We start from the raw sequence: 21,627 nt of genomic DNA, 5'->3' as shown, positions 1-21,627 counted from the left end.
CAGCATTGCCAGTAAACCTACTGTTTATCCCAAACTTTGACTCACCAGACATCTTAAGAAATATTAGCTGCTTTGGCAACAGCCCTTTTCCATTATGAATTCTGTTTCATCAGAAACCCACGCCCTTACTGGAATACAATAGTTTCTGTAATAAATATACTGTTTCATAACTAACTTTATTTCATCAGGAAACTTAGCTGCATTGATAATAGCTATGTTCCATCATAAACTCTGTTTTAACAGAAACCCTCGCCTTCACGTGAATACAATAGCTTCTGTTATAAACCCTCTCAGCGCTGCCACAATCTATTCTGGCACCGTAAGATAATACGCTTTTGCTGTCCATACCATTAACTTGAACACTCCCCTCCTCTTCCTGCATACAAAAACACTACAACAAAATTAGAACTTTTACTATAGTAATTCCATTTTATCTAATTTTCTGTATGGTGAAACTGCAGGAATTTAAACAAACCTTTCCTCTTTTTGGCGTCTTCCAAAACTGACGTCTTGGGCCTATTTTACCTAATGGCCCTTGAACCCACTATTTGACAATGAACTCGGTTTCTTTGAAAATCTTAGTAGCTTTGGCAGGTTCCATACTGTTCCATTATGAACTCTGTTTAATCAGAAACCCTCATGTTGGAATACAAAAGCTTTTGTAATAAACCCATTGTTTCATAACAAATTAAAATGAAAGTTATGTTAGTAAAGACTTAAATGTCACAGTTGATTGCTGATTTCCAAATTTGTACGTATGTAAGGTATGTTAATATGTAAGAAATATGATCTAGTATGATTTTAAAAGATTTTGAAATCATTTTATATTGCAGCAGCATGCTATGGAAGAAAGGCACTTGTATCATATAGCCTCAAGTGCCATAAATTCACAAATTACGTATTTTGTGTGAAAAATTAATAGGTGTTGTTAGGCTTAGAATTGATAAAAATGTGCTTGAAATATGTGAGATGTAGAGGTACGTGATTGGAAATTAATAACTAGTATTATTTAAAGCAATTAGGTAAATTTTTCATACTATATTTTTATTTAGTTTCTCTTGGCTTTTATGCTTGCCTTTACGTTTAAGTGGTAATACATATTTCTGTATACTGTCTTATCATTTTTAAAGGTGGCAATAGACTAGATTTAAGCCAAGAATGTCCAATCACTCTCTAGACTCTCATATTAGTTTAGTAAAGTTAGGGGATTATAAAGATTGCTTACAACTGAAAAAGTAAATTCCAATAAATTTACATAAATATTTAAGAATGAACACAATGTTAAGTAAAATCTTTTGTGAAACCTAAAGAAATGTATAAATAAATTTGAAACTATCAAAAATATTCATACATATTTTAAATTATTACACTATTTTCATATTGAAGGCAAATTAAACTTAAATATTGTCTAAAAACTAGACACAGTAACAATTATGAAATTGCCTGTAGAATTAAATAATAACGCATTTTCTCTATTAATAAAAAAATATCTTGTACATCTTGTTAGTACGTTTTTTTACAAATACCACATATTTACAGTTGGACTACCCCTATGAGGTCACTTACTCCTTTTTCTGCAGATCCTGGGATGAAGGGAGAGGCAGGCTCTCCTCCAAGTCTTCTACCATAGTGTCCACCTCCTGTTCCACAGCATCTTCTATGTCTTTCACCGCCGTCTCCTTCGCATCTTCTTTTACCTTGTCCAGGGCCTCTACTGCCTCATCCATTTCCTCTCCAGTCTTCTCCTTCACAGTGCCAAATGCAGAACCGATCTTGTCTTCCACCTCATCAACAACAGACTCCACCTTGTCCTTCATCGTCTCACCAAAATCTGTAACAGTCAATGATTAACATGTTTTTGCTAGTTTAGGTCAATAAAAATGTTCTTCTTGAATCTGGTGGTTATGAAGTAGTTTCAACCTGCTTTCTGGTTTCTTTGATTTATTAAAGTTATTGTATTCATAAATTGTGTTTTATGCATTACGTATGTATTTTAAATTTATTCAATGCTTTTTGAAAATAAACTAGTTTTGAATTTGAATGTAATAAATAATATTAATATTTCAAATATAATAAATGAATTAAGCATCCCAATATTTTACTATTAAAACTGGTAATTTCCACTGAATTCTCATGGAGAAAAAAAGAAATTGATATAACTCATCTTGTTTTATACCCATGATTATGAAACCGTCAGAAGGTTCTATAATGCAGGGTAATACTCTGGTCTAAGATGTGTACATTACTATATGTAACAATTCCGTCTATAGACCCAAGCCTATAGAACATATTTTGAACTTTTTCAAAATTTGTAATACATATGTCAAAACTGTGTGCATATTCCAACCGATTTTCTTCAAATGTAGCATAATTAGTGAGGACCAATTTGTCAACCACAAAAAGTTGACTAGGACATATTTTTTTAGGAGTACAAATACTGCAGTACTGAGGTTTTATATCCAATTTCTTACAATTCTCTTAAAAAAATTAAAAATAAGCTCTGAATATCCCTTCACTTTATTTTCCAACTACATTAATTGAATTCAATATTTAAGAGTTAAAATATAAATTAGTGTGGATTTTATGTTATGGTACTGTTACGTTTGTCATTGGACTTTAAAACAATAATAGTGATGTAAAGGTAATAGTCTAGAATCCGAGAGCCAATTTGGATTGTATAAGCATACAACCCAGTTCTCACGAGACAGATATAGGAAGTTCCACTAAATGGTAAAGCAACCATCAACCACGCTGGTTTTGGGAGATGACGAATAGGAGGGTATCAAAAGGGTTATAAATACCGAAAAGCGATAATTTTTTTCTTAGGTCATCCCTTTTTTAAAACCAACCGCCAAACATGTAAATAATTGTTATATTACTGTTAGTAAAAGAAATGAAAAAACTAATAAGTTCACATTTTCAGCCTAACATGTAGCCTATCAATACAATTGACTGACTCTGATATCTTTTATATAGCGTAAGCTAAAATAATAAGATCTGAGAGAAAAGATTGATATTTGTACTCTTACACCTTCCTCTTTCTATCCCCAACAAAACTAACGCGCATAACTGTGATTTTCTTCTTAGGGAAAACTTTTTATCCATTTCATGAAAACTATACTCTGTCCAGTGGAGGGAGATGATATTTTGATGCAAGTTCTTAGTTTGAAAAGTGTCGTTTTATGTGTTACATTTATACTGTAAAAAATGTTTCATTCTGATGACTCAAGTGGTTACGCCAATATGTTCACAATTATCAATTCCAAGAACTGAATATTCATCGTCACTCTGACTCAAGGGTGAGCCAGTTCACGTTTTACAGCCTGTACTTGGACTTACACATTACCGTTATCAGATTGTAAGGTCAGGTCAGTACTTCGCATGTTCCGGTCGCGGTCGATACCGTCGCCGCGCCGCGCCGTCTACAGGTCACTTCCCAACTTAACAATAGTTTGTGTTTGAGATGTCAACATCGCCGAATGGCCGAATGAGCGTTCTTAATATGGAAGTAAGAAACTTTTCGTGACGTTCGTGTACAAGAGAACATGAACTCTAGTTCTGATCAGAAAGGAAACGAAGAACTAGGGTGATGCAAGGCGAAGGAGGGTTCCCACAGATCTGCCGACAAAAGTTTTCCCTGTAACTACTAATCTATTTGAGTCTTTTGGTACATGAGAATAAAAAATGAAATATATATGGTGGGAAAGGTCAACAGTAGGACTAAAAACGATTTATATAGGACGATGCCACTCACTGACATCGTTGTCGCTTCAGGTCAGGCGCACGGAGCGGTACATCTGACTCCGATCCTCATCAGGGCCTAGTAACTGGGATACTAGGCCCTGGATCCTCATAGCGTCGGGGCTCCCATGGAGGCGTCGCCGCTATCACTTCACAAAAGTTACTGGCATCGGTGGTAAACGTGGTGGAAAGGAATGCACATGTCTAGCTGAACTTCTAATGGACAACTCTAACCACAAACAGCCCGAGGAGCGTCCAGAAGACGCTATACCGATCGATGACGCGATGATAATCGGCCAATGAAGAACTGATTTAACGTTTGGGTTCAGAATAATACTCAACCCAGGTTATTGAGTTTTGGAAATGCCAAATAAATATTTCTATGTTATGAAATTAAATCACACTCTAATTAATCGTAATTCCAAATATAAAATAGTTTTTATCGACTTAGTGTGGATTATACTGCCCTTTGTGCCTTCTACTGCTTTCATCTTTCCAGGAATTACACAATGCCATGCTGCTGCAGATTCCAGAGTTCCACCCATACTTCATTTCAAATCAATCAACAACACGGCGAAGACAATTGATACAATATACTTATTAAATTTTGGTAATTGAGCGATCCTTGTTATGACTGCAAAGAAGCCATTGGTTCTACTTTATCGTACAAGAGCAGAGCAGCTCGTGGTCTTCAACGCCAAAGTATCTCAACACTATAAAATTAATTTTGTCTTTATAGGTCTTTACATCATTTCCGATTTCTAATCAAAAGGACGAGGATTTAACAAGTTGAATTTTGAACTATTCATACCAAATTCAGCTGGCATTTTTGCTACAAACTTTTAAACATTTGAACGCAATATATATATATATATATATATATATATATATATATATATATATATATATATATATATATATATATATATATAATATATATTATATATATATTTGTATTTATAGAATTACGACTAAACTTTTTTGACGAGGAAAGACCCAGGTTTAATCCAATCAATAATGTTATGCGTAATAATACGAGTATTATTGTATTATAGGCTATTGTCCTATATATTTTACTCTAAATTAAATAATTTAGCAATAAAATACCAATCTCTCAACAATTTCCAGTACTTATACCGACAGTGAAAAGTTATTTTTGAGCAAAAGCCGAGAGTTCAACTTGTTTATAACTTCCTACACTTCATTGTTGAGTCTCGTGCCTGCCGAGAGTTCTTGTCACTATCCAAGTCTGCCGCATGCGATAGTCTGCCGTATGCTGATACTGTCTGACTACTTTCTTTCTGCATAGGTTGGGATTAGAGTAATTATTTGTCATTGTGTGTTCTTACAGTGCGATAATCTATTGTTGTACGTAATGTAACAACACACTTCCCTTTCATTGTTGGGTTCAAAATGATCTCTTCCTCACTTGGGCGGGTTGATGACTTCTCAGAGCAACGTTCTTTATGTGTTCAGCCGTCTCACTTTGACTGCCTAGCGTAATTACGAATAGGGTTCTCTGTTCTAAACTTCAGTGGCTAGAATAGGGTTACCATCAGAGCTGCAGGGGATGCGAGGGATCCCATTATCTGATTGACTTACTTGTATGATTCAGTCCAGCTTTGTGGAAACCAGTGAAGGAGGGTTCTCTGTTGTAAACTTTAGTGGCTAGAATAGGGTTACCACCAGAGCTGCAGGCATTGCAGAGAGGGTCAGGTAGTTGGTCCCATTTTACTTACTGACTTTGAAGAAAATAATATAGCTTTATGAGATTTATTTTAAATATTAAGAAGTGATGAGGACGGTGGGAAAAATACCAGATATAAAACAAATTACCCGAGATCCGCCCCAGTGGCAATGAAAAATCTCCATAAGAAATGCATCGGTGAAAAAAATCGGAATTTTACTCGCGTATTGTACTCTGCATCACTATCACCTGTTTTATTAACCAGCTGTTGAAAATGTACAAGCTGGAGCAAACATTCTTTATATTATTATTGTTTATAGTGTTCTGTTTAATTGATAACGTTGAAATGAATCGTATTAGGGAAAGACCACGAGGTTGTGGAAGAGTATTTTAGGAATGGTGGACAGTAAAGACCATGGTTAAGGACAATATTACAATGGAACATATTAAAGTAAATATAAAAAAGCAGTCGTTGCCCGTGGACTACTAGAAGACGATCAAGAATGGGTAAATTGCTTGCAAGAAATGGTAACTCTGTCAATATGCCTCATTAACTTAGAGAGCTATTTGCTTTCATATGCTGCTTCTGCAAACCTACGTCGCCAATAAATCTATTGGCGGTTAAGGTTTAAGGAATACATGGTTGACGATTTTAGATTTGAAAATGTAGGAGATGCAGAAAATATGGCACTTTTATAAATAAAAAGTGTGTTAAAACGGAATGGTTTAGACTGTTCAAATGTCAACTTAACGATTCTTACACCTGCAGTCTATAATAGCAACGTGTAAATTAACAATCATATGAATGTTCAAATAAACGAAAATAAATGTATGAAAATATTGAACGCTGAACAAAAACATTGACAATATTTTATAAAAAATTATAGCTACTGATAACTATAATAATTGGATTTTTTTCTTGGAATTTCCTGGAAAATGTGGAGAACAGTTTTTTCTTGTACGAGGAATGGGATTGAGTGCGTTAACTGCAGCGTGGACTGGATCAGAGTATCTCCTTTTACAGGGCGGTACAACACTGCACAGGTTATTTGGACTTCCTGATCCATTAACAGAAACATACGTTTCGTCCATGAAATATACTGATACCAGAGAATATCTATTAAAACATTTTTGATCATTGTAATTGATAGAGCTTCAATTATGCTTCCAGTAGATGCAGTTGTAAGAATCGTAAATTACGTGATTTAACTACAGTTCTAACACCAATTGGTGGGGAAATCGTAGTTTTTTGGTGGAGACATCAGACAAATAATATTGCCCTTAATCCCATATTCGGGACAGTATATTTGAAGGAGTAAAATTTGGCCTGCAGTTCAGATACTATATCTTACAAAAAATATACGAACAATGGATGATAAAAAAAGACATTGTTAAATGGTTAATACAGTTAGGTAATGGGCAACTAAGTAATGACTTTGGTAAAGATTTCATCACAGAATGTATATAGTCTACTGTCAACCATGTTTACGTATTTTAACAATGAAAACATTGATGCATTAGCGACAATTGCATTTATCTGCTTCCCTCAACGGCAAGTGTGTAAAACTCCTAACACTCTAGTTCTTAACATGATTCTTGGAACAAAAGTCTTACTTAAGTATAGACTCCACAATAATATCTGACGTTGAAACAGAAATGTTAAACCTACCATTCGGATATTTAAAATCAATAACAGCACCTGAAATGCCACCACATAAGACATAATTTGAAAATAAATATTGGAGCTATAGCTATGTCAGTCAGAAATATGAATTTTTCTTGTGGAATGGTAAATGGAGTTAGATTAATTAATTGTGAAAGCTATGCTTGAAAAATCATTACACTCCGAAATATTTAATGGCAAAAACACAGGCCAAGTTGTATTTTCCCCAAGAATGCAATTAATAACAACAATCCCGCTAATAATAGTTCATAGGTATTTCCATCAAATCGCCCTAAGAACATTGCTCTGGTGAGCTTGATGTATCTGTTTTTTCTGTACGAGCGGCCATGAGTTGTCCTGTATAATTGTAATTTGTTAAATTCAACGAGAATTTTGGGTTTAGCTCAGTTTCATCTTCCGCTTAGTTCAACATCTCACATCTGACACTGCCAAAGAATTGTCTCCTGGAGTCGGCGACAAAGACCTTAAAAATGATCTCTCTGTATCATCTCGACATCAAAGATTTACCCAGCAGCCAAGCCATCCAATGCAATCTAGACGAAAAGGTGCTCTCATTGTCTCATCAGGTGCACAATTGAGCGCACTATGATGTTTTAGGCACGATCCGAGAGCACGTCGGAATAACCAAGTTTTGTACACATAACGTAGCTACGGTGGGGAGAGTTGATTCAATGTGAATGTCGAGGATGGATCCATGTTACTTTCACATCGAAACGATGCAGTTAATTACGAACGTCTTCATCGCCAACTTTTTTGGATCTCTTCGGACAGATGAGGACACCAGATTCCAGGAGTCCAGTCTGTGACAGTGTCAGATGTCAGATGATGCACTAAACGGAAGTTGAAATGGAGCTAAACTCAACATTCACATTGAATCAACCCTTTCCACCATAGCTACATTTTGTGTAATTCAGCTCTGGATCCAGTGACATGTGAAATTCTTGTATCGCATATTAGCGGAAAGTGGGTTTATTTCATAACAACTTAATTATATATTTATATTAATCTGAAAATTTCTCTCCGAATTTCTCTGAAATTTGTCCGTATGAACTTCAGAATTCGAAAAATTCATAAATAAACCACGTTACTGGTTCGCTTCAAGAAGACCGTCAATCATTTGAGAGCAAAAACAAGATGAGGCCTAATTGTATCACTGTAAATTTTCAAGAGAGTTCATTCCTCTAAGGCATGTGTTAATGATTCACCATTAAATTACCTGTGCAAACGTTTAAAATTAAACTTAATCTAAAATTTCATCTGGATTACGTTGAATCTACTTGTTGCATGACTGGTTGGAAGGTCAGAGGTCGAGGGACTGAAAGTCGCCGCCGCCTTAGAGAAATGTACTATCCTGCAGACAACCCCATCCATCACGGACACGACGGACGTAAGACGTCCCAATTGTTTCTATTTTGAGAAGGAAAAAGATATTCTGATTTCAACCATTATTGATAACAATTTGCCCAGAACTGCACTGTATTTTAAAACTCGTTTCCAACTTGATTGTAAAAGTGTTTTATGATTATGATTCAAAGTTTGAATAAACATGTAAAATAAGGAGGGAATCAAATTGAGAAATGACCAAAATAATGTTTATGTTCTCCATTCCAAGACAAATAAGAGAGTTCTTTTATTTATTTATTTCTTTATATGTACAAGTAAAGTGCATCAAAATCATTAGACATTGGAACGAACAGACATTATTGCAATAACTAACAAAACTGAAACTGCGTTGGCAACAAGCTTACATATTTAAATTATTTTCATTAAAATAGCCCTGAATACAGATGCTGACAAATTTACAATTACCCACAAGGAACTAGTTCTATACAGACTAAAATTTAGATGAATTAATTGAATTACACATCAGTTTTGGCCAATTTTCTCTTTAAATAACATTTTTAATTAAAACAATTACATATGTGACAAAGAAAAAGACTTATTTTATATGTACTGTTATTCAGGTTGGTTTGTCCTTAATAATTGTAAAACAAATCTGGAGAAGAAAATAACCCATATACTACGCTGTATACTGACAATTCTTATAAGATACGGAAAGCAACGCCTTATAAACCACGTTTTCATTCGTTTTATTTTATTTTCTCAAAAATTATAAATCAGTAAAATAAGGAAAAATAAGGATGCAACCTCGGAATAAAAGATAATAAGCTAAAAATTTGGATACGTCTTTATTTTGATGGTATAAAACTTAGCTCAAAAGTCTCATATAATCACGTGTACGCGACTTAAGATATTTAAGGTCAAACTTCACGAAAATCAGTTTTTTGCAAATATCTCGTTTCCCTTACGCTAAATGGCTTTGAAGGTGGTTAGAGAAATTGTAGAACTTAAAATTCTCTTCAACTTTTGTCTGTAGTAATTTTATGTACGTTCAACCCGGTATATTTTACCGGACTATTAGGCTGAGATCCTTATAAGATCGGGATGTAATTAAATTTCTTATGTCATGAGAATTCATATACATTTTTGTATTCAATAATTTTTAATATTATTCGAACATTAATTTGATACCGTAGAACTTACCGAGAGAACATGAACATAGTAGGCTATAATGCCAACAATTATTAAGCGGTCTTCGCTCCATATGTCGTCCAAAGAAGACCCCTGAGGTAAAAATGGACGCTGGTAGTGCGAAGCAATGGAATGTTCTTGTACTTTATTAATTTTAAAGTATTGAAAATGGAATTTAGAGAACGAAATACAAGCAGTAAAATATTGTCGTTTTAAACTTCTACTCGTGTGATATATCTCTAGCTATATTACGAGTATGTGTTGTTAACACCTTCACTGCAACACGAGTCATGTACCGACTTGGGGACAGAGAGAAGTATCAGTGTGCGTCCGTCGCAGTTTATTAAATAGATAACTTAATTAACAAAGGATCAAACTCTTGTAACAAGTATTTCGCTTGCAGTTTGTATTTTCTATTTTTATTTTTGTGTAATGTTACGCATCTGCTGCACCTATGCGCAGATATCAGCTGTTCGACGGGAAGCAAACAGGCGACTGTTAATAATTAATGTTAGTAAAGAATTTTCCTAGTTGTATAAACATTCTCTATATAAAATATATTATGCTAATATTATAGAGTTTTTCATCATAACCAAGTTCCTCAAAACTCGTTTTAAATGTTTTATGAGTAAAACAAATACATGATGTAAACATATTACGAGAGTAAAGGCGTAGATTCTGGAAGTTCATAATCAGTTCAGTTAAAGTAAAAGGTAGGGGATATGATTTAGTTGTTAAAATATACCTATTTCTGAGAACCTCTGGAAATCCCCTTAAAATAGAATGGTACTCTTGGATTATACTTTTTATATTACCGGACAATCTCCAAAGATTTCAGTTGTCAGAAATTGGATTGTGAGGTTTTTTTAAATCATACATTAACTAAAAATACTATTAAGATTCGATATTCGAGAATAGGTAACCGTTTTTTAAGATTCGGAATCAGACTCGAGATTTGAAAATTCTGGATTTGCCCACCACTACTTTAGGGAATCATCATCATAAGAGTTCACAAGTCCTCTATTATGAATTCAGAGAGTGAAATAAGACTACAGCCAAAGCTAAAGGGAGTGTACATGGTGCACAGGAACATGCTTACCCACTCCCCTTGTTGTGGAGTGAAGTATTCAGGTAATGTTGGGAGGGTACAAGTTCTCATCCTACTATTACTTTCCTTTCCTATTCATGTTCGTTATCCTTTCGTTTTCGTTTATATTAATGTAAGAATAAAAGGTACTTTGGAATATTATCCGGAGGCCACTCTGTCCCTACCTACTATTTGTTGTTAGGCTATATAAGTAGGTAAATACATATACGTGTGTATTATAAAAAACGTTGGGCGATATGGCACTTGACCTGTGGTCAGAAAAGTACCGATTGGAAATGCTTCTGGCCATCAGTGCGGTTTTCGGTGGCGCCTTCCCCGCACTTCTGGCGATAAAATGAAAATATCCTTCGGATAGTATCCAAATTCAAGGTCAGGTCACGTAAGCGTGCGTAAAGGCCAACTTAAACTTTGGTACTACTAATAACATATTATAACATGATCTAAACCTACTTACAGTAGGGCTTATATCGCGCAATAACAATTAGTAGATAGGGATAGAGTGGCCTCCGAATAATAACACAGCACCAAATAAAAATTAATTGCGTAAGAAATCTATGGTCGTATTATAGTGCAAATTTCAAAATATTATATGGCACAACTTGTTAGCAAACTCTGCTGCAGTACACTAAGAAATTGCCATGAGCAAATTTCTATCCTGTCTTTCAATCAGATGTCTGTGCGTGTCTGCTAGCAGTCCGGCTGCTTTGTATAACGCTGCTATCAGATCGACTTCAGCCAAGGCCACCGCTAAAGTAGACGCTTATAGAAGCGATATCAGTCTGGAATCTACATTAACATAATGCTATACCACGGCCAGCACGATATACTAATCAATATATATGATAAACGTTTTTATTCGGGCTAAAAATCAACAAGACAAGATAAACCATTCAGCTTTGTTTAATAAAAACTTAAAATTAGTAATAACCGACTTCTTAAAAGGTATTTAGTTTGATGTAAGGATTTATGTAGATTTTGAGCGCTACAGTTTAGTATAATTTTAATATTAATTACTTTAAATTGTTTAATTGCCTGTACCAGTGTACAAATTGGAGGAATTTAGCTGTGCTCGTAGGGCCCAGATACTACCCTCTCCACAAACAAACGCTATCTGTGTGGCGGGTTGCGTTTACGTGCTAGCCGCTGAGATGAAGGCGCAACAATCTCTTTAACGACTTTAAACTCACGATTTTGATTTACAGATACAATTGACAAATACGTTATTTTCTAAAACATGTTAGACAGCACTATAACAACTTAAAAACAAGTCCTATTATTCCTATTATTTGGTTTTCTCTTATTATTTAATTCCACCACAATCAGCACTTTTACAAAACAGACTGATTTTAGCGAGTGTGATGAGTTATTCGGGCCAATACGATTCCTGAAAGGAGGGTTTTACCCATGAGTCACAGGAAATGTTTTCCGGGACGCAGCGCATAATGCTACCCCGCCACCCCTCCCGCCTATCATCACACACTCAAGGACACGCGCACAGCTAAAGTCCTCGAACTGTAAATATAGAGTTGATATTACGTATTTGACATTTACTAAAACAGTTTTTCCAGTACAGTCGGAATAAGTAGCTACATTACATATAAGCAATGTCTTGTAAACAGTTTGATATACAAAAATAATTGTTTATTACAAAACGTTTACGGCATGTTATAAGCATTCCAGAACACTTCTTATTTTTCTTTAAGTTCGTAAATACAGTAGTGGAGTTGTGAGCTGTTTTTAATTTGTTACGGCCGCCATATTGGAATGAAATGATGTACCGTAGGCTACCAAGCTAGCCAACGAACGAGACTAAGTTATTAATAATAGATAAAATGTTGCACCGTACCAAATTCGATCTCTTAGCATTTCTTTCGCTGTTTCATGGTAACCATAAAGTGATACAATAAGAATAAATGCAATAAGCTGATTTTGTATACCAAATGTACATAAAATGTGATGATTTTTAACTTTGATGATGCATGAATTTGTTTACTTCATTTCATCTTATTAAAAAGACCGCAAATACATATTTAAATTTTGAAAATGATACAACATACAATCCATGTAATAATAAACCAAATTTGTAACAATTACATAACAGTATAATGTACATTGTAAAGTCCTAACTGTCCACCTATGCATTAAAAATATTATTTTTATTATAACACTGCACCATTAAATATTTCCATACTACTTATTTGTCGATCAAATTCAATTTATAAAAATACAATCACTATAAGAGTGGAGTAGTAATGAAACAGATTTTTATGAAGAAAGATAAATTACTAGATTTAAATAATGGGCAGACACTTTTTTAAACCTGGATTTTACGGTTTAGAATGTTGTAATTTATTTAAAAATCAGTCCATTCTAAGTGGTTAATGGTGAAGATGATTAATTAATATCGTAAAGAAGTCTACAGTAACTGTTATCATATTTCCTTTCATCTTTTTACAATGCAATTGGACACGTCAAAATTTTATTTTGGAGAAAAGTTAATTTAACAAAATTATTACATCCAACTTTGTCACCACATTTTACATGAAATGTATCTAAACTTATACATTTATTTTCCTTTTTGCAATCTACAATAGGCTATTATGGAAATTTATAGTTCTAGTACACACCTACGGTATAGAAAACTTGTTATTTAACCCACTCTATCACAGAATATTAACACATTTTTAATAAGAGGTTTCTGTCAGTTAAAGGTAGTTTATTATACAGGGTGTCCAAAAAGTCCCGGGTCGGTTGAATATTTTTAAAAATATTTAAAATAGAGCTACAAAACCAAACACAAAGTTACTGGACATAAAAATCTATTTTATCACATATTCAGTGATCCGCTACTTCCTCAGGGGGGCGGCCCGCTAGGGGTCAGAAGAAAATCTTAAATGTAAGCATAGGTTGATATGCATATCAAATTAAAGGTCTTTATTAGTAGAGTACAAAGCCGCAAACCCGACCTCAAACGGATGACCGAGTCAAAAATGACAGCTGTTCAAAGATGGCTAGAGTTTGCAACTTAGGTTAATGTAACAAAATACACTGATGAGATTTTTGACTTTAACTTTCCTAACATTAAAAAATGGACATGAGGTGTTTCTTGAGGTGTTGAGGGTCATTTGAATAACTCATTAAATTGTAAACAGTTTTGGGTTAGTAAAGTTAAAATCAAAAAGCTCATCAGTGTATTTTGTTACATTAACCTAAGTTGCAAACTCTTAGCCATCTTTGAACAGCTGTCATTTTTGACTCGGTTGTCCGTTTGAGGTCGGGTTTGCGGCTTTGTACTCTACTAATATAGACCTTTAATTTGATATGCATATCAACCTATGCTTACATTTAAGATTTTCTTCTGACTCCTAGCGGGCCGCCCCCCTGAGGAAGTAGCGGATCACTGAATATGTGATAAAATAGATTTTTATGTCCAGTAACTTTGTGTAAGGTTATGTAGCTCTATTTAAAATATTTTGAAAAATATTTAACCGACCCGGGACTTTTTGGACACCCTGTATAATATAAGCTGCTGATGAACGCGGGTATCTAGAGTTTTGGAAAGTCTTATATATTATGGAGTGACTAAGTTGTTTCTATATCTAATTATATGATCATGACATGAGTTTTTGCAACCAAATTAATCTATATTCTGCTATCGTTATGTAAAGTACTCAAGATATAGGACGGAATCGGGATAATTTTCAGTAACTGTAAGCTTGCTTTACGTGATTGTTGTGAAATTAGGTTGTCCAAGACTTTTAGCCTTTTTCCATATAAAAGCTTTGTAGGAATGGCAAGACCTACTCCAAAGGTGTAGGCCTATTCCATAGCTAATTAGTGAACGTAAAAGGCCATAATACACGATTATCAGAGTTTGTTGACCTATTGATAATTTAAGCTTCCTAAATAGAAATATAACCAAGAAACATGTGGAAATAATCATTGTTTGAGTTTCAGAAAGGAACTTAGATTGGCATTGCAAGGAGTCAAGAGAATTTTAAAAGCAATATTGTAACCAAACGCTTCAAAAAGGGGGGGGGGGTACTAAAAGCATAAACTACAAATAACTCTAGCAAAACCCACGTCTCTGAAATATGTCCAATATAAATCACTGGTTGGTAAAATGTGTGATGGCTACAAGGTGAAAATTGAGTTCAGCCCCATTTCACCTTCCGCTTAGTGTAGCGTCTGTAATCTGAAGCTGTACTATGCGAAAGCTGAAATAGAACTGAACATTCGTATCGATTAACCCTTCCCATCATATTAAGAACCCTTAAGAGGTCTCATTGGAAATCTGATAAACTTTATAAACTCCCCCATTTGGCTACACAACTGCTTGAGGTGGTGCAATAGACTTTCGTTTGGAATATCGTATTTATATTTTTAAACAAAATTTCGGCAGCAGCTTTTCAGATACTTTTTCTAAAGGCTGGAAAAATACAAACAAAAGATTTTGTGAATGTTCAATTTAGCTCCAGGTCACCTTCCTTTTAGTGCAGTGGCCAGATTCCAGAATCTGGCGCTGTCACAGGTTGTGCCTGGTGTTTGGAGATATGTTTATCTTAAGATATCAAAAAATTCGTCGATGAAAAAGATCAAAACGAACTCTTTACATCGTTTCAACATCAAAGATACCTAGACTTCAAAATATGCTGTAGTCTAGATCAAAAAAGTCTCATTGTGTCATCAGGTGCACAATTGAGTGCACTTCGATATTTTAGACACGAACTTTAAGCACGGTAGACCAACCGAGTTTTCTACACATAACTTGAATTCAAAAGTCGTCTATAACAGCATCAGAGTTCAGATGCTGCACTAAGAAGAAAGTGAACTAGAGTTAAACTCAACAGTCACAGTGAAAGAGCATGCCTCCAGATTCTAGAAGGCAAGTCTGTGATTAAGAGGAAGGTGAACTGGAGCTAAACTCAACAGTCACAGTGAAAGAGCATGCCTCCAGATTCTAGAAGGCAAGTCTGTGATTAAGAGGAAGGTGAACTGGAGCTAAACTCAACAGTCACAGTGAAAGAGCATGCCTCCAGATTCTAGAAGGCAAGTCTGTGATTAAGAGGAAGGTGAACTGGAGCTAAACTCAACAGTCACAGTGAAAGAACATGCCTCCAGATTCTAGAAGGCAAGTCTGTGATTAAGAGGAAGGTGAACTGGAGCTAAACTCAACAGTCACAGTGAAAGAGCATGCCTCCAGATTCTAGAAGGCAAGTCTGTGATTAAGAGGAAGGTGAACTGGAGCTAAACTCAACAGTCACAGTGAAACAGCATGCCTCCAGATTTTAGAAGGCAAGAATGTTATTAAGAGGAAGGTGAACTGGAGCTAAACTCAACAGTCACAGTGAAAGAACATGCCTCCAGATTCTAGAAGGCAAGTCTGTGATTAAGAGGAAGGTGAACTGGAGCTAAACTCAACAGTCACAGTGAAAGAGCATGCCTCCAGATTCTAGAAGGCAAGTCTGTGATTAAGAGGAAGGTGAACTGGAGCTAAACTCAACAGTCACAGTGAAAGAACATGCCTCCAGATTCTAGAAGGCAAGTCTGTGATAAAGAGGAAGGAGAACTGGAGCTAAACTCAACATCCACATTCAGTACACTTTTCCCACCATAGCTAAGGTATGTAAACAAATATTTTACCATACCATGGAGGATTTTAGACGTTAGAATCAGATCGTACTGGCATCTTATACTCAATCTTATACCTACGTATACTATATCAGAGCCAAAGAAATCGGATCAAGATATTCACTTTTACAATATGTACATAACAGATTGCTGGAAGATTGACATATTCTTTTATTTATTAATAATAATAATATTCCTCGTAATACATTTTATTAAACAACATATACATTTTAATAATTAATTGTACTACATTAAATAGGTAGTATCATTAAATCAAAGTTATAAAAAATATTACTAATCCTGGGCTACAAGTCGTGTAAACAATGTTATAAGCGTGTATAAAATGCTTAGAATAATAAATTTTAAGCACTTTATATTTGAGCCTAATTGCAAAATTGTTTATTTTCCCTAAGTAAAATGTGCGTGATTCCTAGTGTAATAATATTCAAATGTTCTTCTTTGTCTGTCTTCAATATACTTCAAGTATCTTGGACCAAACCACAAATCCCAGAGATTCTTTGAGAACTGTTGACCTATACTACAACTCTCCACTTTATTCTCTACTTGAAATGAACCGACTTGTCAATTTTCAGAATTCAACATCAAATCAAGTCAAATAAAATTTATTTCAGAATTTACAATCAAATATAGTACACTTTATATACACGAAACTAGTCCCACGAGGGCCACCGAGGCTTGTGCGTGGTGACGAATCGATTTCTTGTTGCTGTGCACGGTGGTGTTATAATAATTAACATATTAATAATAATAAACAATTTTGTATATTGTTAAAACAATTACATTATCTCAAATCTAAAATAAAAACAAACAACTGTAATTTGTTGGTCACATACCTCATAAATTATGCCACAATACTAAATAATCTAATTATTTTGATATTTATTTATTTATTTCCTTCCAACGGTCAAAAACCAATTTACATTAATTAACTTATAATAGATGATTAAATCATACTTAAACAAAAGGGCCAAACCAAACATGCAACTGGACTCTAAATCAGATCTAGGCATAATTAACGTATAAATAATGTAATAAGAAAGTATAAATTATATTAAACATTAGTGAAAGTATATAATAAATTAGTGATAATATTAACTTAATACACTACTGTAAGTGTGTGATACCATATGGAGAAACAAACAGACAAATAATAACAGTGCAAATAAACTATACAATTATCAACAACAATGAAAGATAAACTTTAAATGAATAACAGAGTAAAAAAATATTAACATTAATAACTGATAGTGGTAAATAAAAAACTGAAAAAAATAAAAAATATTTAACTTAAATGCATATTTAACTTAAATGCATGCACATTACTGTCTAAGACGTGACATACTCGTATGAATAAATAAAGAGATAAATAATAACAGTGCAAATAAACTATATAAAGTAAACAACAATGGGGAAAATATTGTAAATAAATAACAAGAGTAATATATATAGGTACCAACAGAGAAAAAAAACTATTAAAACAACAAATGCAAGCAATAAAATGTAAATATATAACCAAGAGGCACAGTCGTAATTATAAATGTGTAACAAAAAACAAGCAGAAACAATAACAGAGCAACACAACAAGAATAATGGGGGAAAAGTAATCAGACGATATGCAAGTCATGACAGGCTAGTCTCAACTCTCTCTTGAAGGCATCACAGCTCATACCAAAGAATTCCAGATGTCTGAGGAGGTTGTTTGCCAGGCGTTGAAGACGTGGATAACCACTGTGGAACATATACTGTGTGGTGTAGTGCGGCCTTGCAAACAGCTGGGGGTGACGAAGATGACGTGATGCCCGGAAGTCCAGCAATTCGAGCAGATCAGGTGCATCAATGACAGAGCAGATCAACTTCTTCAAGAAAAGCAGATCATGAACTATACGTCTTGAATGGAGAGGTTCCAAGTTAAACTGAACTCGAAGGTCATCAATCGGCACATTACGGTACTCAAAGCCCAGCCGCAGCCCAATCAAACGAATGAAGCGGTTCTGTATGTTCTCAAGCTTATCAATGTGACCAACAAGGTAAGGGTTCCAGACAGTAGAAGAATATTCAAGTATGGGTCGAACAAGGTGGACGTAGAGGATGTTCAGAGCTCGGACAGAAAAAATATCACGACTGGTCCTAATAACAAAATAGAGTGCTGCATTAGCCTTTTTAGAAATGTGATTGATATGCTCATGACAACTTAGGTCGGAAGCAAGTATGACACCCAGATCCTTTATTTTAGAACAACGTGCCAGGGGTTGATTATTAAGGTTATAATGATAAAGAATAGGAGTATCTGACCTAGAGAATGTCACAATAGAGCACTTGGAAATATCAAATCATACAAAAATAAGGTTTGTTATTTGCTTTAGAATAAATCATTGAATGGAACATAATTAATTACTAACGTTAATTAAAGTTACATTTAGGATATTAGAGGTGTTAAGAACCATCGGAGGCGAAATGGCGTAAGACGGCCATAGCGAAACAGTAGAACAGTTTGTTCAGCGCCAAACAGCCAAACAGAGATATTTTTGTATGCGGACATAACCAACTGTTATTCAACGTACGAAAAATTGACCAGTATTCTAGAAAAATCTGTAACTTAAATTTAACGCTTCCATTTTAAGAATTACTATTTCAGTCTATGACGTATTGAATGAGCCGTTCTTTAGTGTTCGGTTCTCTGTATACTTTACCGTTTTAAATAAAACGTGTTCTAAGGTCTGACGAGAATTGCTATTACAGTCGACTCTCGATAACTCGAACCTGAATAAGTCGAATTCTTTGATAACTCGAATTTTTTTCCAATCCCTTGAGAAAACCTGCCTAATTCGAAAAAAAACCATGCGTAACTCGAATTAATTTTGTACCCGAATTTTACCTCAATAACTCGAAGTAACAGAAAAATTACCTCTATAACTCGAAGTTCAGTAGATAAGTCGAAGTCTTTAAATACATTACCTCTACAACTCGAAATTTTCTGATCAACCCTCGCTAACTCGAAGCTGTGCTGTGTTTACAGCGAACCTGTGTTAGGTCATAGACCTAGCCGAACAGGTCTGGACATGTCGCTGAATTGTCCGACTGTCTACAAAAGGCCGCAGTGAACACTTTAACGTAGCTACTTAGAACAATCAAGTGACGTACCAGACAACGTGTTCTCTGCTGTTGTTGTTATTGAGAACATTATAGACTTAAATTCTGAAAAAAGTCTTAGGCAGAAGAAGATTACGGATTATTTACAAATTTGAATTGTATGTACGTATGAATTGTAGGCATACATTGCAGTGTGACAGTAAGTACAAATGCTGTATGTAGTTACAGTAGGTACATACATTAGTTTTGTAAAGGATGTAGGGAATAAAAAACATAGTTTATTTGTACCTCTATAACTCGAATTTTATTTTGTTTACCTCTGTAAGTCGAATTACCTCTGTAAGTCGAATTTAGTGAAATATTACCTCTATAACTCGAACTATTCTTAAGTCGAACTATACGTAACTCGAAGAAAACAGCCGTTCCCTTGAAATTCGAGTTATCGAGAGTCGACTGTATACTGTATAAGAACACGCTTTATTTCTTGGCTATGAGTCATAGAGTTGAATGAAATGGAGATGTTTTAGTCATAAACCACAAGAATGCAAGAATCAACTATGAGGCGATATCGTACTTTTTATCGATTGAATGGTTGCAAAACTGCATTAATGATGAGTAACCGTTATCTTTTCATGATTATTTGCACATTACGATCGACTGCTTCCACGCGAACTCTGGAGATATTTCACTATTACATATTATTTTGTTCCGTTTTAGATTAAAACTCGCATATATTTCCTCAATATACACAAAATATGATTTAAATATTTGATAGTTATTAGTTCGGATGATTCGTCTCTAGCTAATTGCACTGGTTTGAATAATATCTCAAACTTATAGAAGGTTGTAGATGGTTGAAATGCATATTAATAATTTACATTCTAAATAGACAAAGACAAACAAAATTCTTTTTTGTCAAAGGGTTGTGGACAAACAAGTATGCAATTGCACAAAGTACCCTAGCCAACATTCAGTACGGCAGGTGTTTGATTTTCATCCACATAAAACATTCAGTAAATCTTTGCTATCTAGTTTATATAATTAAGTTATTTTAAGTTACTCAGTTTTTTTTTACATATTGTTATCCAAAAGGATATCTCAAATCTTTTTCAATACATTGTGTAAATATTTAAAAACGATGGACTTACAATCAAATCTTAAAAGTGTTTGGATGCGTGTTGATTATATCTTTAAAATTATACACATAACATAATTCTATCTTCAAAATATAAGACCGTAAAGGTTTTTTTTTAATCACGTTTAACCATTGTTCTTACGGGATAAAGAACATTTAGTAAGAGGTCGTTTCCATACTGCCTGACGTGAATACTTTACTAGAAAAACTGTAATTGTTTCAGCAATAAAATAAAATTGAGTTTCAGAATTTTTTTGAATGTGTAATTAAAGCATAGAAAAAAACTAAAAAGCGACTGGTTGGATTTTATTAACAATATCTTAAAATGAGTTATCTGCCATAGTTATAGCACTCAAAAGGACGTAGAAGTGTTAACATTAAAAGTTAACAGTGTTCTTATTGGGGCTAAAGTCAAAATGGCCGCCAGTATAGCCAGCTCTCTTGTGTGCTAATATCCTGTGAAACAATGGTTTAGACACTGTTTTCACTACTTAATAAGTGCACTTAGGCTACGATAATTTACTTTTCACTAATTCTACTAACACAAACAGTTTTTATCCATAATATGGAAGTGTTTAATGAAATTTGATCAAAATATTACAGAAATATAGGAAAATTCAGATTTGACTTTATTAATTATTTAATTATGTCATCATATTTGATCAGTTGTAATCAAATTACAGTTTTACGTTCAGTTAAATTTGATCGTTGATCAGTATTAGGTATCTAGCAGTTTTTGTGAAGATATAAGACTATTACCAGGTAGCCTCCAGTTTTTTATAGGATTTAATCAAATTTCAATTATTTCTGTTAGTGAAAATTTTTTATGTGAACCGCAGCTTTGCGTTTAGAATACACATATTTCACATTTTAACTTTTCCTGCAGTTTGATTGCATCAATGATTATACAAATACTAATTAAAACCCTATAACCATTGTTTGTTGAAATGTTTTTGGGAAATCTTCAAAATTTATTTTATATTGATAAATAACGATCT

The 21,627-nt window shown here is 34.2% G+C and overlaps 1 protein-coding gene across 1 annotated transcript in view; it reads right to left on the bottom strand.

The window, feature by feature from the left end:
* LOC124355690 overlaps positions 1–21,627 on the bottom strand; it is a 50,474-nt gene that overhangs the window by 14,912 nt on the left and 13,935 nt on the right. Inside the window, exon 2 of the mRNA XM_046806850.1 lies at positions 1,567–1,831. Within this exon, the coding sequence (XP_046662806.1) occupies positions 1,567–1,831 (265 nt within the window). The remainder of the gene's footprint in view (positions 1–1,566; positions 1,832–21,627) is intronic.

The sequence above is a fragment of the Homalodisca vitripennis genome, chromosome 2 (assembly GCF_021130785.1).
Source record: "Homalodisca vitripennis isolate AUS2020 chromosome 2, UT_GWSS_2.1, whole genome shotgun sequence".
Taxonomy (NCBI): Eukaryota; Metazoa; Arthropoda; class Insecta; order Hemiptera; family Cicadellidae; genus Homalodisca; species Homalodisca vitripennis.
This window is presented reverse-complemented; position numbering and strand designations above follow the sequence as displayed.